Below are 16,216 nucleotides of genomic sequence, written 5' to 3' on the forward strand. Positions count from 1 at the left end.
ATTAAAATTTTATTGTTTTTATTAAAAAATACTTGGTAAATGTTTAAAATATATCCTAATTCCATACTTATTTTGTTTCTTTAAAGTTTGTTAATATTTGATACTTTACAGTAAAGATATCAATAATTTTTTAACAAAACAAGGAAATTTACGTGTTTAATATAAAAGAATACAAAAAGAGTTTATTTTATCAACTTTAATAAAATATTTCTTAATAAAATTATGAACAAGTACGTAAAATACAGTATTGGCAACTAGTTATACACATTAACATAAAAGGGGGCTTTACGCTCCATTTTTGAATTATATTTTAATATTGTTACCCATAAATACATTAAAAGACCTTTAATACTTTCTATTTAATTTATTTTAATTAGTTTAGTTTAAAATAACAACAATTACGTCACAAGCGTTATTTTACGTCAAATTAATATAATCTGAGATAAAGTAGGTACTTTTTTATTTTTAGCTTTTGGAAATAAATAAATTATCCGTTTATGGTTATTTTTAGCACGAGATTTGGTAGTAATAATTCGAAATAAATGTTTTTTAGTTTAGAATGAGAACCAGGATATTTTTTAATCGACAGGTCTGAATTAAAAATACTTGAAATTGGCTAAGAGACTCTTTAATAGTAAAAAAAAAAACGCTGGATATGGATAGCTTTGAATTAGGTGTACCTTTAACTGATTCTGGCTGTTCTAAGGTTATCGCTTTTTGACACGGCTTATCAGAAACGAAACAAGATGTTTATTATTATTGAATAGAGAGAGTACCAGTAGAAAGTGTGATATCACTTTGACAAGACAGCATTTAGTTCCCACATCAAAAGCACCAGTGATTTCAGACATTTCGGACATCAAGTCAAAATCCACTAGAAAAAAAAATTAAAAAATAAAATAAAAGAGTGACAGTGAAATCTAATAAATATTAAATTAAATAGAGAGAATTTTTAAATACCTGACAAAAGAGTAAAAAATGGCAGAAAAGGTGCAAAGTTTGGAATCCTTGCTGAAATCGGCTGAAGATATATTTAAGCAGGAATTTGGGGCACCAGCGGACATAGCAGTGTCGGCGCCAGGAAGGGTCAATCTTATTGGGGAACATACAGATTATAATGATGGATTTGTCATGCCCATGGTAAGCATCGTATTTTTATTTTGAAAAAAGATTATTTTAAATTTTAGTAAAAATTTCACCAAAAATGAAGATTATCTAATACTATACAGGGTGTCTCGAGTTAAATAAGTGCAATTATTTTAGCGGGTAGAATAATTCCATCCCAGAAACACGCAAGTTATTGAATATTTTACAAATCTTGTGAAAAAAAATTTATTGAGTTTTTTCTAAGAAGTGTATATTGAGCCTTGCAATGTTGTCACCTCCTACGTTACTGACAGTTGCATATTTGTGTGTTTATAAGTTCACATAAAGGACCATTACTACCGCTTTGGCGTTCAAAATATTCTAATAACGTTGCGATGAGTTTTTTACGGCTATTAAGCTATCTTGTATACTTTGCACTAAAAAAAGGGTTCTAAAAAGAACAAAATGTTCGACTGCAAATACAGGGTGTTGTATTTTTATGTAAAGTTGTAAGTTTTTGTGTAAAATAAATATTTAAAATAGACCAGCAATTTTTGATACCCCTGTATACATTTAAGGAAGCAATCAAATTTTTTAGTAAAGTTTATTTCTCTGGCTGGAAAGTCAGCACAAGAATTAGTTCTGAAAAGTAATGTACGAGGTTTTGACAAAAAAAATATGCACAAACAGCTATTATACTCACTGATTGGAACATTAAAGGCTATAGATAAGCGATAGGAAATGACATTAAATGAAAAAAGTATTTAAAATGTCATTAAAAAAAAATCTTAAAATTGAAAGTAAAACCTTTTAATTTCTGAAGAATGTTTGTGTTTGACATGACAACAAGATAAAACTGAATATTCCCTGCCTTTTATAAAATCGATATTTCATTTTTAAACATACAGGGCGTAGAAAAATAGTGTACCAAACTTTAGTGGGTAATAAACAGTGGTTCCCCAAGTAGCATTTTCACGACTTGCGACCACATGTTTACTAAACACAACGTTGGATTAGTTACAAAAAATAGTTAGCTCCCTACCTTGGGTATTAAAATAAATGTAAACGTTGTTGTAACGTTGTGCCGACGTTGAACTAGTACTACAACAAAGTAAAAAACGCTTCTGCGACGTCGAATAAACGTTGTCTTGTAACCTTTTTTGCTTAAGTGATCTTTAGGTGATTCGGACAACGTAGTTACAATGTTGGGCAATAAAGCGAGTTTTCCGACGTCACTTTCCGGACGTATTCCAACGTTATGCAAACGTCGTCTGTTTTACTAATTCCAACGTTGTTTAGATTTCCTTATTCTTATGTTGGTAGAACGTCGTATTGAACCATAACCTTAAATCTTAAATTTTCACTTCATTGTTCTGTTCAGTCAGACAGTTCAGTGCTGTTTTTGTTTTTATAAAAAAAAATTAATTAAAATGGGACGTAATAAGAAAGACACATATAAAACCGATATTACCGATACTTTAGCCACTCCCTCGTTTATTTAGAATATATAGGGCACAAGCTAGACTCTACGATGACTATATTAGGCAATTTTGCGACTAGTATACTACCTGTTAAGGCTGAACTGCGACTTTATTAGTCCAGTATGCGACTACTCGAACTACTCCATCTTAATCTCCAAAACAACAAAGTGAAAGCCGCCATGTTGTTGAATAAGAAAATGTTTCGTTCCTAAAATAGCAATTCCTGCTTTTTGAATACATTAACTTGAAATATTTGACCCTAAACAACACGCGGAAACAATTTTTTTTCGACTGCGAATAAATTATTTTCATTTTACTAAAAAAAAATTCAACAATTTTTTTAAAACTTCTTTAATTTTAAAGAAGTCATTAGTATTTTTCAAAGTAGAAACAATACATTTATCAATAAAGTTGTTTGCGTTTAACTTTTTTGCCTTGGGTAACGAGTTACAGAGTTAGTTAAAGTGTTTCAATAATTGTGATCTTCAAACATCCTCCACACTTAAATAATTTTGTTTTGTTTTCCTTTACTATCATCTGGCATATATCTCTAACTAAATCATAAAAATAATATTTTTATTATAATTATCCCAAATTAGGATAAAACGCGACTTATTATTATAGTTTTGTATTTCTGTGAATTAGGATTTGAAACAACGTTGCAGTTTGTGCTAAATTAGGCTGCTAGCCAACGTAGGTATCCAACGTCGTTTCGACCAAAAAATTATTCGCCAAACTAGTGCAGACTAAGGTTGGCACGAGGTTGTGCCGACGTTGCGCCCCGAGGTTTGGTCGCGTGACACAACGTTGTCCCGACGTCCAAATGCTGCTTGGTTCACCCTTTATAAATCAATGCAAAACTACAAATTGTTATTGTACCAGAAAGTCGAATGTTTAGTAAACAAATCAGGTCATGCAAATCAAATAATATATCGATAATATCGATTTTTTATCTTGCTGCACTTGAAAATTATGGTTTTAATAACGAGTGCAACTATGCAAAATATTCTTCACGACTCAAGGTCATCTAAGACTTATCTATAATATATTGTAAAATTTTCTCGCAAAAATTGAAATTTTTGTATGTAAATCATGGTTTTCTGTGATTTCCTGCATAAAAAGTCTTGAATAATGACAGAAAATACAATTTTCCTGTAAATTAAAACGACAGACGCAGCTGTCAATGTCAGGTAACCTATCGATGGACCGACTATACGTAGTTTAGAGTTTTTTAAAATTGCAGTAAAAATTTTAAAGCTTCATTTCTCCAAGGGTATTAATGTTTTTAATACTAAATATTTAATGAAGTTTATTTATTGATCAGTTATTGTGTTGCAATAATAAAAATAATACTACCTTATACAGAGTGTCTAAAAATTTATTTTAAATAATTATTAGCTTCAAACGGCAATAACTTCTTTAATTTAAATGGAATGCCCTATATATTTTAGGAGAATCAGATGCACAATTAAATTGTCTATCAAATTGTATTATACCATTTTTTACCTATCCCTTCAAGTTTTCGTAGAAAATGCATTTTCTTATAATTTAGACCTCATTTATCAATATATCCATGGAATATTGACATTTTAGATTGTTTTTAAAGCAACAAATGTACAAAATGTACAGACTAGTAATATTATCGTTTTTAGCAAAACAATAATATTACTAGCCCATTTGTATCCAAAAAGAAAACTATTTAAATCTTTATAAAAGAGTATACCATTAATTAAATATAACACCATTATTTCCGCCCATATACTAATTAATGACATACTTAATTGTGTTCGTTAATAAATTATTATAAATAAATGTGGATTTTTGAGTCAGAAATCAATATAATAATAAGTTATCAAATTAAAGTCTTTGTTGTTATAAATAAGCATTTATTAAAAAATGAAATATCATTTTTAAGGTGTTACTTTTATCACACTGTCTAATGCCCATACAAAATTCAGTTTTTTAGTATTTGGAGCAATTATTATTAATCAACGCAAACAGTCAGTTAATGTAGTTTGAATACTGGAATCATATTAATTGGTCCTCTTTAACAAATATTTAAACAGTTTTTTTAATTTTTTTAATGAAATAAACGTATTATATCGACAATATTAGTATCTGTACTCTTTAAAAATTTGGTACATCTTTAAAAATAATCTAAAATGTCAATAGTCCATGGGTATATTGATAAATAAGTTCTAAATTACAAGAAAATGCATTTTCTACGGAAACTTAAAGAGATAGGTAAAAAATGGAATATAATTTGATAGACAATTAAATTGTGCATCTGATTCTCGTAAAATATACAGGGTATTCCATTTAAATTAAACAAGTTATTGCCGTTTGAAGCTAATAATTATTTAAAATAAATTTTTAGACACTCTGTATAAGGTAGTATTATTTTTATTATTGCAACACAATAACTGATCAGTAAATAAACTTCAGTAAATATTTAGTATTAAAAATTTCGATACCCTTGGAGAAATGAAGCCTTAAAATTTTTACTGCAATTTCACAAAATTGAAAATATTTCAAAAACGGTAAGGTTTAAGTATAATAAATCTTAACCAAATTTACCTTTATTTTAATCGTAGAAACGTAATAATAATAATAAAAAATGTAATAATATACAGGGTGTTATATTTAAAAAAATACAACTTTGATATTTTTTACTTATTTGGGACACTCTGTATCTTGTAAAATTATTTTTAAATTATACCTCTAATAGTTCTTCATCGAACCCAAAACTTACAATTTGTAAAAATCTCATCGTTTAGCTACAATACTCCGTGTCGTATGTGGTGAACAACCCTGTATATGTACTTGATATGTGCTATACGTCGATACTAGTTTTGTACCTTTTGTTAACATTTTAATACGTTTTTTTCGTAATTAATTAGGATGATACACCATAGGCGTAGTCAAAACAATTATCAAAAAATATAAATATTGCTTCAAACAGCTAGGTTAAGAAAAATATGTGCCACGGCACTGTTTGGTGTCATCGTCACAATTTGCTCTCGGGTGTTATTTGTCCTTGGATTCTTTAGTCATTGTATGCAACCAATATGTAAGTTGGTAATTAAATTTTAGGCACTCCCTCTAGTGACGGTGGTTGTAGGAAGAAGAATTTGTGGTGAGATCGCAACTGTAGTGACTACAAATAAGGAAGTGGACGAACCTAGAAAAATAACTATTGACATGCCCAATCCCAATGCACTCGTCAAAACACTGGAACACACTGGTCCAAAATGGGGATTGTATGTCAAAGGTATGCCATAATTACCTGTTCAGCCCAAAAAAAACTTTTGTGTAGACGAAAAAAAGCAATTTTTACTGTCTATCATTATGTACAGCATAATGATATACACTTTATTGATTTCTTAATAAGTTTTTCACGTGATACATTAATGAATACTTCTGATTTATTGTAACTAACAAACAACTAAACTTATCTACTCAACAAATATAGATTTTAGGTATAAAATGTTTTTAATAATACCGAAAAAAAAATGATTAAGAAAATATATCATCTGTCCAAAGGGAGGATCCCTGAGAATGACAGTTATATCTATCATTTTGGGAAGTACCTATTATTACTCTGGTATTAATTAAAAAAATCTCCAGTGGTTCTCAAAATTTAAGCAAAAACTCATTTTTTTGGAAATCATGATTTTACATTTTAAAAAGACTTTTTTTATATAATATCACGTTTTAATATCAATTAAAGTACAATTTTAACACTTCAGAACGAGAGTATGGAAAATGTGGAGATTTTTGATCAGATTTTAAGCGTTTTAAAAAATATATAGTAAACACTTGAGGTAATGATTAAAACAATTAAAGATAAATGAACATATTAAAGAAATATGTATAATAATGCCTTTAGGTCGTGAATTTCATTTTTTACCACGTGATTAGTATGATAAAAAAGTCCCGAATGAATGCTATAATATTACAAGAATACGTATTACCCTTGTTTATTATTACTTAAAATAATAAATACAGGGTGTTTCAAAAAACATGTGCAATATCTCGTGAGGAGATTCCTCGTGTAAAAATAAAATAGTATCGTTAAATGAAACTGAACATATCGAAATTAATTAAATCAAATTGTTTAACTGACCTTATATTTTACCTTAATCGGGTCTATTTGTAATAAAATCTGTATAATAAGTAACATTTTTTTTTTAAATTTAGGAGTTATCTCAAACTATGTCGGAGGCTGTCCAGCTGGATTTCAAGCCGTAATCCATACCAACGTTCCTACAGGAGGGGGGTTGTCCAGTAGCGCATCATTGGAAGTTGGTATCTACACGTTCCTAGATGCATTGACAGGTTCAACAAGCGTATCGTACGTACCTTTTAAATTCTTTCTAAGCCACAATAACATTTACATACATTCTCTTTGAGAATGTATTTGTAGATTTTTTCTAACTGTAAATACTATTAAATAAACTGATCGAAAAAAGTTAAGGATATTGTGTTTCCGCTAAGAAGAAAATTTTTCAGAAAAAATGTGTTATAGCTATTAATACCTATGTCGTTTGTGTTTGAAAAAATAGTGTTTGTAAACATAAAAAATTGTACCCAAACAAATAAAAAGCATTATGATCAAAAATGTATATACATTTAATTTTTGTTTAGAATAGAATTTGTTTGCGTGTTGCTAAGCGGCATTTTGCGATATTGTGGGTATTCTGTCATCGATAATATCTTTGAATAAGAAGACTAAGGAAGGAGCATAACGTTATCCATTTATTCATGCATGGTGGGCGGAAAAAGCTCTCTAGGGTGGGGATCCTTGACAGTTCTGTTTGACGATACATTTGACACATTTGAATTTGATTTGAAATTTTGTGGATTTGTCAGTCTTTACGGAACTTATTTTATGTTATTTATTATTTATTCTACTACTGATAGTTGTATAAAGGTAGTAAATCTAGATGGAAATTGTGGCAGAACTTAAATTAACAGTGACATTATCGCGATTTATCGAAAAAGACTCTAAAATAGTTGGTTGTGTAGCGTGCGGTAGATCTCGGCAAAAATTGAGTGAAATAATGGAACAACTTTTCGCTAGTAAGCGACTATATAATATACATGCGTGTAGTAAACCGATCATTTATGAAATTCACTTAAATTAACTAAATTATATATTTTTCTTGCATTTTAGCTTTTATTTATTACTTGTCAAAGATTATATAGATGTCAAAGATTAGATGTCAAAGAATTTAGATACGTTTTGTACATAGATAAAAGAAAATAATCTTCTATTAAGATAGATATGAAACTTAATAGTAAAATTTTGGGTCAAAGCGCCTCTCCGTGTTCTTAGTAGAGACTACGTTTAACCCAGCGCCTTCGCCTTTTCTGGTGTAAATATTTTTTATGTTTATATTTGATTTCAAAGATTTACTTTTAAAGTTACACTGATATATATTAGTATATCAGAGTAACTTTAATAAAACATAAGAATATATATATTTTACAGTTTATTAAATATAAATTTTGACTACAAGGTAGAAAGTAAATCACAATATTTGATAAAACTTATAAGTATACCATTTTTACAGTTAATAAATAATAAAACTATTTCTGACTACGATATTTAAAATTTAGATAGATAGAATATTAAAAAGCATACCGGTATTAGCAGACGCAGACCCAAATTCAATAAAAACCAAAACTTTTCCTGCGAAAATCGGGCATTTTTCACAGAAAAAGGTATTTTTTGATTTATCAACAATCATTGTCAAGTTGACAATATACAGGGTGTTTTCTAATTAGTCTAAAAAATTGTGGTGTGATTCCTCACGTGTTCTTAAAACAATTTTTATATAACCATTAGGTCTAAAGTACTTCCTTTCTGATCTACAGGGTGTTAAAAATTAAAAAAAATCGATATTTTGCTTAACATAAATGGTACACTCCTGCTTTTTTAAAGAAAATATATTTTTTTCTTGACTGGCCATCCTTTTTCAACAAAATTGATCTTTTGAGTTTTTCTTGTTCATCAAACGGTTGCCGAGAAAAAAATAAACATACTTATTAAGAGCCCGCCTTAAGCCGTTATCTAACGATTTTTTATTTTTTAGATTAATTAGGAAACACCCTGTATATGCATATCACAGGCAACCAAATAAACTAGTAACCTCTAAAAATTATTTTTCCTACCACTAGCGACATACCGTGTTTTTAGTGAGTAATAAATTATTTTATCAAAATTTCACCATATAAGTTTCCAGGCAATGGTTTTGTATACGTTAATTTGACTTACCTGCTTCAGTAGCGTATCGGATGTTTGTGTTAATAAATACTTATTATAACTTATCTATTTTTATTAGAATTATATATTTTTATAACAATTTTAATAACTACCAACATTTATTCACAACGTAAAATAAAACAGCAAATTATTGAGTCTACCCTACATCATAGTTTTACATTTTTTATATAAAATTAGAACGACACTGATAAACCGGAATTTAAGTCGGCCATATTTGAGGCCCATCGCGGTGTACCTAAGATTTTTGATATGCTCCTTCCTTAGTCTTCTTATTCAAAGGTACCCCCATTTCCCTACTCATGTCATACTGACGGACGTTCTGAAAAATTTATTTGCCAATTTGTCAACAGCAAAGTTGTTTTATACAATGTCACAATAACCTTAACATGTCAAAATACTTGACACATAAATATACACTGCCCAAATATTCGAAAAAAATGTGTAAAGAGTCGTATTCATTTTTTTTTGGAACCAGCTGTACATTTTTGATGATAATGCTTTTTATTTGTTTGGATACAATTTTTTATGTTTAAAAACAGTATTTTTTTTAAACACAAACGACATAGGTATTAATAGTAATAACACATTTTTTCTGAAAAATTTTCTTCCTAGCTAAAACTAAAACATAATATCCTTAACTTTTATCGATTAGTTTATATTATTTTCAGATCAAATGATAAAGCTTTGGCATGTCAAAGGGCCGAGCACCAATACGCTGGCATGCCCTGCGGCATCATGGACCAATTCATCTCTGTGATGGGTAAAGAAGGAAATGCTCTCTTAATTGACTGCAGGTATCCAGAACATTACATAAAATCTTAATGAAAAACTAATAAAAAAATTCTAGGAGTATGAACTCCGAACTAATTCCATTAGATGACCCGAAAATTGTAGTACTTGTTACAAATTCCAACGTCAAACACGAGCTGACTGGTAGCGAGTATCCTACAAGAAGGAAACATTGTGAAGAGGCAGCATTATTGCTGAAAAAAGTCAGTTTAAGAGATGCCAACGAGAGTGACATCCAATGTAAGCACGCCCCCTTAGGGAGAGTCCGTTAATTACGTTGGGAAGTCAAGGGAGAATTTAAGACAAATATCACGACATCCAGGGTTGGGTAACGACGCGTAGAAAATTCATTTTCTACGTGTATGTAGAAAAATGCGTAGAAAATGTCGTATTATGTAGAATTTTAAATTAGAAATAGTTATTTTTTATACAAGTCGTCCGAATGACCGAAAAGATTAATTCACGAGCGTTGAAATCGCGAGCGAATTAATTTCGTTTACGTTTTAAAAAATATTCAAAATTATTATTTCAAGGAATTTATTACGAGTAGAAAAAATATTGTGCTGGGTTGGCGTTGGTTTCTATATGTAATTTGACAAATAAATAAAGCTGTCTCTTTAGTTGTCAGTTTTGAGCATGGACAAACAAATAAAAAGAGACTGACAGAATAACAATTTTGAAACCAATTAGCAGGACCACGGCAGGACGTACGTCTTTATTGCTATCTTTCTTTATTATGTGTGCTTCATATGAAAAAGAAAGAGATAGGTATAAAACGTATCCTAAGATATTATCGCACATTCTGGCTGGCGGGAAATTTAAATTAGCCATTATTAGTAGTGTTCTTTCGTTCTGAACGAACTGAAAATTTTCACTTAAACTGATTTATTCCCTATACCACGTAATTTTCTTTAAATTCTATAAGTGTGAAAACTACCTTCTACATACCCAACCCTGACGACATCTCACCAGTGAGGATGGGTAAAAAATACCTCGCGTAATTTTTGGACGCACCCTTATACAGGGTTGTTCACCACATACGACACGGAGTATTGTAGCTAAATGATTAGATTTTTACAAATTGTAAGTTTTGGGTTCGTTGAAGGACTATTAGAGCTACAATTTAAAAATATTTTTACAAGATACAGAGTGTCTCTACTCTGTCTGGTATGGTATATTAATGGTATATTATTACATTTTTAGTTTCTACGATTAAAATAAAGGTAAAGTTGATTAAGGTTTATTACACTTAAACCTTGCCGTTTTTGAAATATACATCTTTAAAAATAATCTAAAATAATCATGAAATATCATTTTTAAGGTGTTACTTTTTATCACACTGTCTAATGCCCATACAAAATTCAGTTTTTTAGTATTTGGAGCAATTATTATTAATCAACGCAAACAGTCAGTTAATGTAGTTTGAATACTGGAATCATATTAATTGGTCCTCTTTAACAAATATTTAAACAGTTTTTTTATTTTTTAATGAAATAATATACGAATTATATCGACAATATTAGTATCTGTACTCTTTAAAAATTTGGTACATCTTTAAAAATAATCTAAAATGTCAATATTCCATGGGTATATTGATAAATAAGTTCTAAATTACAAGAAAATGCATTTTCTACGGAAACTTGAAGAGATAGGTAAAAAATGGTATAATACAGTTTGATAGACAATTAAATTGTGCATCTGATTCTCATAAAATATACAGGGTGTTCCATTTAAATTAAACAAGTTATTGCCGTTTAAAGCTAGTAATTATTTAAAACAAAATTTTAGACACTCTGTATAAGGTAGTATAATTTTTATTATGGCAACACAATAACTGATCAATAAATAAACTTCAGTAAATATTTAGTATTAAAATCTTCGATACCCTTGGAGAAATGAAGCCTTAAAATTTTGACTGCAATTTCACAAAATTGAAAATATTTCAAAAACGGAAAAATTTAAGTGCGGTAAACCTTAATCAAATGTACGTTTATTTTAATCGTGGAAACTAAAAATGTAATAATATACAGAGTGTTCCATGTAAAAAAATACAACTTTGATATTTTTTATTTATTTGGGACACTCGATATCTCGTAAAAATATTTTTAAATTGTAGCTCTAATAGTCCTTCAACGAACCCAAAACTTATAATTTGCAAAAATCTAATCGTTTAGCTACAATACCCCGTGCCGTATGTGGTGAACAACCCTATATATTTACTTTATAACTTTTTTTAAACTTTATTATTTACAGACTTAAAATCTATAGAAGCTGATGAAGTACTAATAAAACGAGCTAGACATGTGGTGTCAGAAATACAAAGAACTGTACAAGGTGCTACAGCACTGAAAGAACGAAACTATAACAAGTTTGGACAGCTCATGATTGAGAGTCACAACTCGCTGAGGGATGACTATGAGGTTTCCTGTCCAGAAATAGACTCTTTAGTTGAATTAGCTCTTAAAGTTGACGGAGTTTTGGGTAGTAGGATCACTGGAGGAGGTTTTGGAGGATGTACAGTTACTCTAGTGAGTGAAACTCGCTTTAAAATTTAAGATATACCGGGTCCTGTGCGTCGGGCATCTGTAGCTCCTATACAGGGTGTCATTGAAATGGTGTAAAAAAAAATCAGGGGGTGATAGTACTCATAAAAATAGTAAAAAAAGTTCCTATAAGTATAGGGCGGAAAAGGCATATTAAGGGAGTTAGGGGCACTGAAAAGGTGAATTTAAAAAACGGTTGTTTTGAAATTGTAGGCTTGTAGGCACCCTCAGGGTGCAGCCACACTATCCTAAAAACGGCGTATCGGCGTAACGGCGTAATGACCTTGAATAGATTTCCAGTAATTCTATTGGTTGAAACATTCATCTGTCAGAAATTTTATCTGTCAAATTCATCTGTCAAAAATTTATATACGCCGATACGCCGTTTTTAGGATAGTGTGGATGCACCCTCAGGTAGGTACACAATTTAATTTTTTGTCTCCTAGGAATAATCTCTCAGGGTCTTGTGCAGAACAGGTCCCCACGAAATCGTGGTTTTTTTAATTTTTAATGTGGATCCCATAGTTAATGGAATGGTTTAAAAGAAAAAAATTGTTGGATGAACCACTTTTTCTACGAAAAAAAATAATTGAAAATTCCAAATTTTCACTACATTTCAATGCGAAAACTCCCTATTATAACCTTCATAAAGACAGTAAAATACAAGGTTATGCACAGTGTTGCCATACTCACCCTGTGTAAAATCGACGAAAACGTTCTACTTTATATTCATTTTTTTACATTTAGTACGCACTTTAAGAACACGAAAAATTAAAAATATAATAAACGAGGCAAAAACAAAAACACTATAAAAATAAATTGACAATAAAATCATTACACAGTATTTAGCACAATTGTTTAAAAATATATTTTTCCCGGATTTGTTCAGTAAGATTCCGAAATCGATGTGATCTGCGTACTTCCAAACACTCCCCACCAACCTAACCTAACCAATGCATTAACACCCCCAAATAACCAGGCTAACCAATGCATTAACACCCTCCAAATAACCAGACTAACCAATGCATTACCACCAGGGTTCGGAAAACTACATGTTACTTTTAAAAACTACATAAACTACATTGCATGTAGTTAATGTAGTTTATGTAGAGGGTGTAGTTTATGTAATCTATGTATGTAACTTTCAAATGTCAAAGGTTTGAGGTGAGGTTATAATAAGTTGAAGCTTTAAAAACACATAATGTATTTAAGAAAACAGAAGAAATATGGCTTTAAATATAATATTTACATCATATTATCTCTATTACACCTCATATAAAGGAAAATTATTCATAATATCAATACATAGTTTAATAACGTAGTTTTCATGTAGTTAATGAACGGGAAAAGACGTAGTTTTTGAAGAAAAACTACACGTATTTAATCAGGTAAATTACGTCTTAATTAACTACTTCCGAACCCTGATTACCACCCTCCAAATAACCAGAATATCTAACCTAACCTAACCAATGCATTAACACCCCCAAATAACCAGGCTAACCAATGCATTAACACCCTCCAAATCACCAGGCTAACCAATGCATTAACACCCTCCAAATAATCAGGCTAACCAATGCATTACCACCCTCCAAATAACCAGCCTATCTAACCTAACCTAACCAATGAATTAACACCCAAATAACCACGCTAACCAATGCATTAACACCCTCCAAATAACCATGCTAACCAATGCATTACCACCCTCCAAATAACCAGGCTAACCAATGCATTAACACCCCCAAATAACCAGGCTAACCAATGCATTAACACCCTCCAAATAACCAGGCTAACCAATGCATTACCACCCTCCAAATAACCAGGCTAACCATTGCATTAACACCCTCCAAATAACCAGGCTAACCAATGCATTACCACCTTCCAAATAACCAGGCTAACCTAATTGAGCCTAATGACAAAACTTCATTGATTACGCGTCGAAAAACAGTATATATTAAAAAAACTTATATTTTCGTAGAACCTGAAAAATCCGCAAATTTTATTTCAGAAATTGCTTTAAAATAATCCACACTAACGAATAAGCTACTAGACAGTTCAATTTTTGTTGCACTAAAGTGATAACTTACCGTTTTAAGTCCCTCCACAACAACTTTATTTCAGAAGAAAATCATATAAAGTAATTTTATTGACAACGTCGCAAATTCTATGCGAAGGCCATAGATGACATACCGATGATCGATTAACTGTCAATCGAAAAAGTCATAAAATTGCTAGCTTGAGCTGATGTAAATAAATATATTTTCTTAATTTTTATGCTTACAAAGAAGATTCGTTACATTTTTGTGCTTAAATTAGATCATTCCACGTCTATATAAGGTAATAAAGTACTAATATGTGATGTTTTTACTGAATCCGTGTAGAAAATTTAACATATTTACTGTCCGTCGCCTGTACCTAAAATACGTTTTTTTGCCGCTTTTTAAAGATAAAACACATTCATCCAACAATTTTTATGCTTAAAAATATTCAGTTTAAGATCATCTTGCAAAAAAATCCCAAAAAAGTGTTAAATGCGTGGGGACCTATTGTGCACCAGAGCCAATCTCTCATCCTCTTACTCTGGCCCACGGCGAAAAATCGCCCGAGGCAGCGCTTTTGCCGGTTCTATTTTGTAGTAGGTATATTTGAAATAGTTTTTTAAATAATAAGTGGTAATAGTAATTTTATTCTGCATTTCCCCATGTAAATAAAATAGCAAATCCCAGAAGACAATACTCCTGAGAAAACTCATAAGGTTAAGTAATGAAATAGAAATTTAAAATTTGTACTTCTAGTCTATACAAAATAAATTAGGATTATTATGAGAAAATTGTGACAACATCGTAAAATGCAAGGAAGTTTTTTGCTCCCATTCTTTCGACCTCCCGTCAGGGGTTGTCAGACTGTAATTTACGTATGCACTTAAACAAAATTCCTAAGTTCTTTTTTATCGGACCTACAGATGCCTGATAACACTGTTTGTACTCTAACAGGACACTGTGTGTACTCTAATACTAATAATTAATCAAAATAATTAATTATAATAATAATGATTGATTGTTTTAGGTAAATGCTGATGCTGTTGACAAAGTGATCGAAAATATAAATAAAAACTACAAAGGAAAAGCTACATTCTATGTTTGCAAACCTAGTGCAGGGGCTCGCATTTTAAAAGCATACAAATTCCCAGAATAAATGGATTCTACATGTGTAAACACATATAAAAAAGTACAATAAGGATGCCTTGAAAGAAACCCCAAAATAAAACAAATATATATTATATTTAAATAAAAAAATTGCCTTACCTAAAATTACACTAAAAATTTATTTTTTATTTCGCATTCTAATCTCGTGCAGAAGATAGGCCTTGATGCTAGGGTCGGATATTCTTTCGTTGATTTCTTTGATGGCTTTTTCACCACCATCTCGATAGTATTTGCATAGTTCTTCAGCGTAGTCTAGCCATACACAGTTTGCGCAACCCGACATACAACAAGTGGTTGGTTCTTCAGGCGGTTCTTTGGGTTTTTCATTGGAATTTTCCTGTTTTTTCTTGTCATTACTTGTATCGTTAGCGCTATAACGTATTATCGAAGCGTTTTTTAGTATTAAACAAGAGATTTTACCTGTTTTTGGACATGATACTATTTGTTGTTTTACTGAAAATATAGCCTGTTATAATTAATTGTGCAATTAGACAATAACGTAGTAATACTTACGGTACCTGGATAAAATCATTTATTATTTTTAATAGGGCTTCATTTAGTTATATAATATATTTAAACATTTTTGAAAAATTTAGATAAGTAAGGTTAGAGTCCATGTTTTGAAAATTTTGACGTTACAGACGTCAGTACATTTTAACTACCAGTAATATATGAACTACCATAAACAAATTTGAATTTAAAACCCTAATAATTAATTAGTGAGTTTTTTCTTGTGTTTATTTTACTAATCGATAAATAAGAATCTTAAAAATGAATCGATAACGGATAAATAATTATTTAAGAAACTTTATCTTTTGACAACGT

General features: G+C 30.3%; 2 protein-coding genes across 5 annotated transcripts; one reads left to right on the top strand and one right to left on the bottom strand.

Annotated features, from left to right (window-relative positions):
- Nucleotides 1-636: 636 nt before the first annotated feature.
- LOC115884256 (galactokinase-like) lies at nt 637-15,506 on the top strand. Its single transcript, XM_030902759.1, has 7 exons — nt 637-1,140; nt 5,661-5,838; nt 6,768-6,921; nt 9,525-9,650; nt 9,704-9,885; nt 11,899-12,173; nt 15,252-15,506. The coding sequence occupies exons 1-7, from the start codon at nt 979-981 to the stop codon at nt 15,378-15,380; spliced, it is 1,206 nt and encodes a 401-aa protein (XP_030758619.1). The 5' UTR covers nt 637-978; the 3' UTR covers nt 15,381-15,506.
- LOC115884259 (oxidoreductase-like domain-containing protein 1) lies at nt 15,448-16,101 on the bottom strand. Of its 4 annotated transcripts, none has more exons than XM_030902766.1 (3): nt 15,910-16,101; nt 15,812-15,844; nt 15,448-15,762 (listed from the first exon to the last, which is right to left on the bottom strand). In XM_030902766.1, the coding sequence occupies exons 1-3, from the start codon at nt 15,921-15,923 to the stop codon at nt 15,510-15,512; spliced, it is 300 nt and encodes a 99-aa protein (XP_030758626.1). In that variant the 5' UTR covers nt 15,924-16,101; the 3' UTR covers nt 15,448-15,509. The 4 variants fall into 4 exon arrangements, with proteins under 4 accessions (XP_030758626.1, XP_030758625.1, XP_030758627.1 ...); XM_030902765.1 differs by having other exon boundaries at nt 15,812-15,857; nt 15,905-16,101; XM_030902767.1 differs by lacking the exon at nt 15,812-15,844.
- Between the last annotated feature and the right edge of the window lie 115 nt (nt 16,102-16,216).

This window comes from Sitophilus oryzae, unplaced genomic scaffold (assembly GCF_002938485.1).
Source record: "Sitophilus oryzae breed Bouriz unplaced genomic scaffold, Soryzae_2.0 scaffold_227_pilon_pilon, whole genome shotgun sequence".
NCBI lineage: Eukaryota > Metazoa > Arthropoda > Insecta > Coleoptera > Curculionidae > Sitophilus > Sitophilus oryzae.

What these genes read in the sequence shown, in the direction of transcription:
- LOC115884256 (XM_030902759.1), top strand. Translation starts at nt 979, where the DNA reads ATGGCAGAAAAGGTGCAAAGTTTGGAATCCTTGCTGAAATCGGCTGAA. An exon ending in ACAGGTTCAACAAGCGTATC is followed by an intron (nt 6,922 to 9,524) that starts GTACGTACCTTT and finishes TATTATTTTCAG; the next exon opens with ATCAAATGATAAAGCTTTGG. An exon ending in CAACGAGAGTGACATCCAAT is followed by an intron (nt 9,886 to 11,898) that starts GTAAGCACGCCC and finishes TATTATTTACAG; the next exon opens with ACTTAAAATCTATAGAAGCT.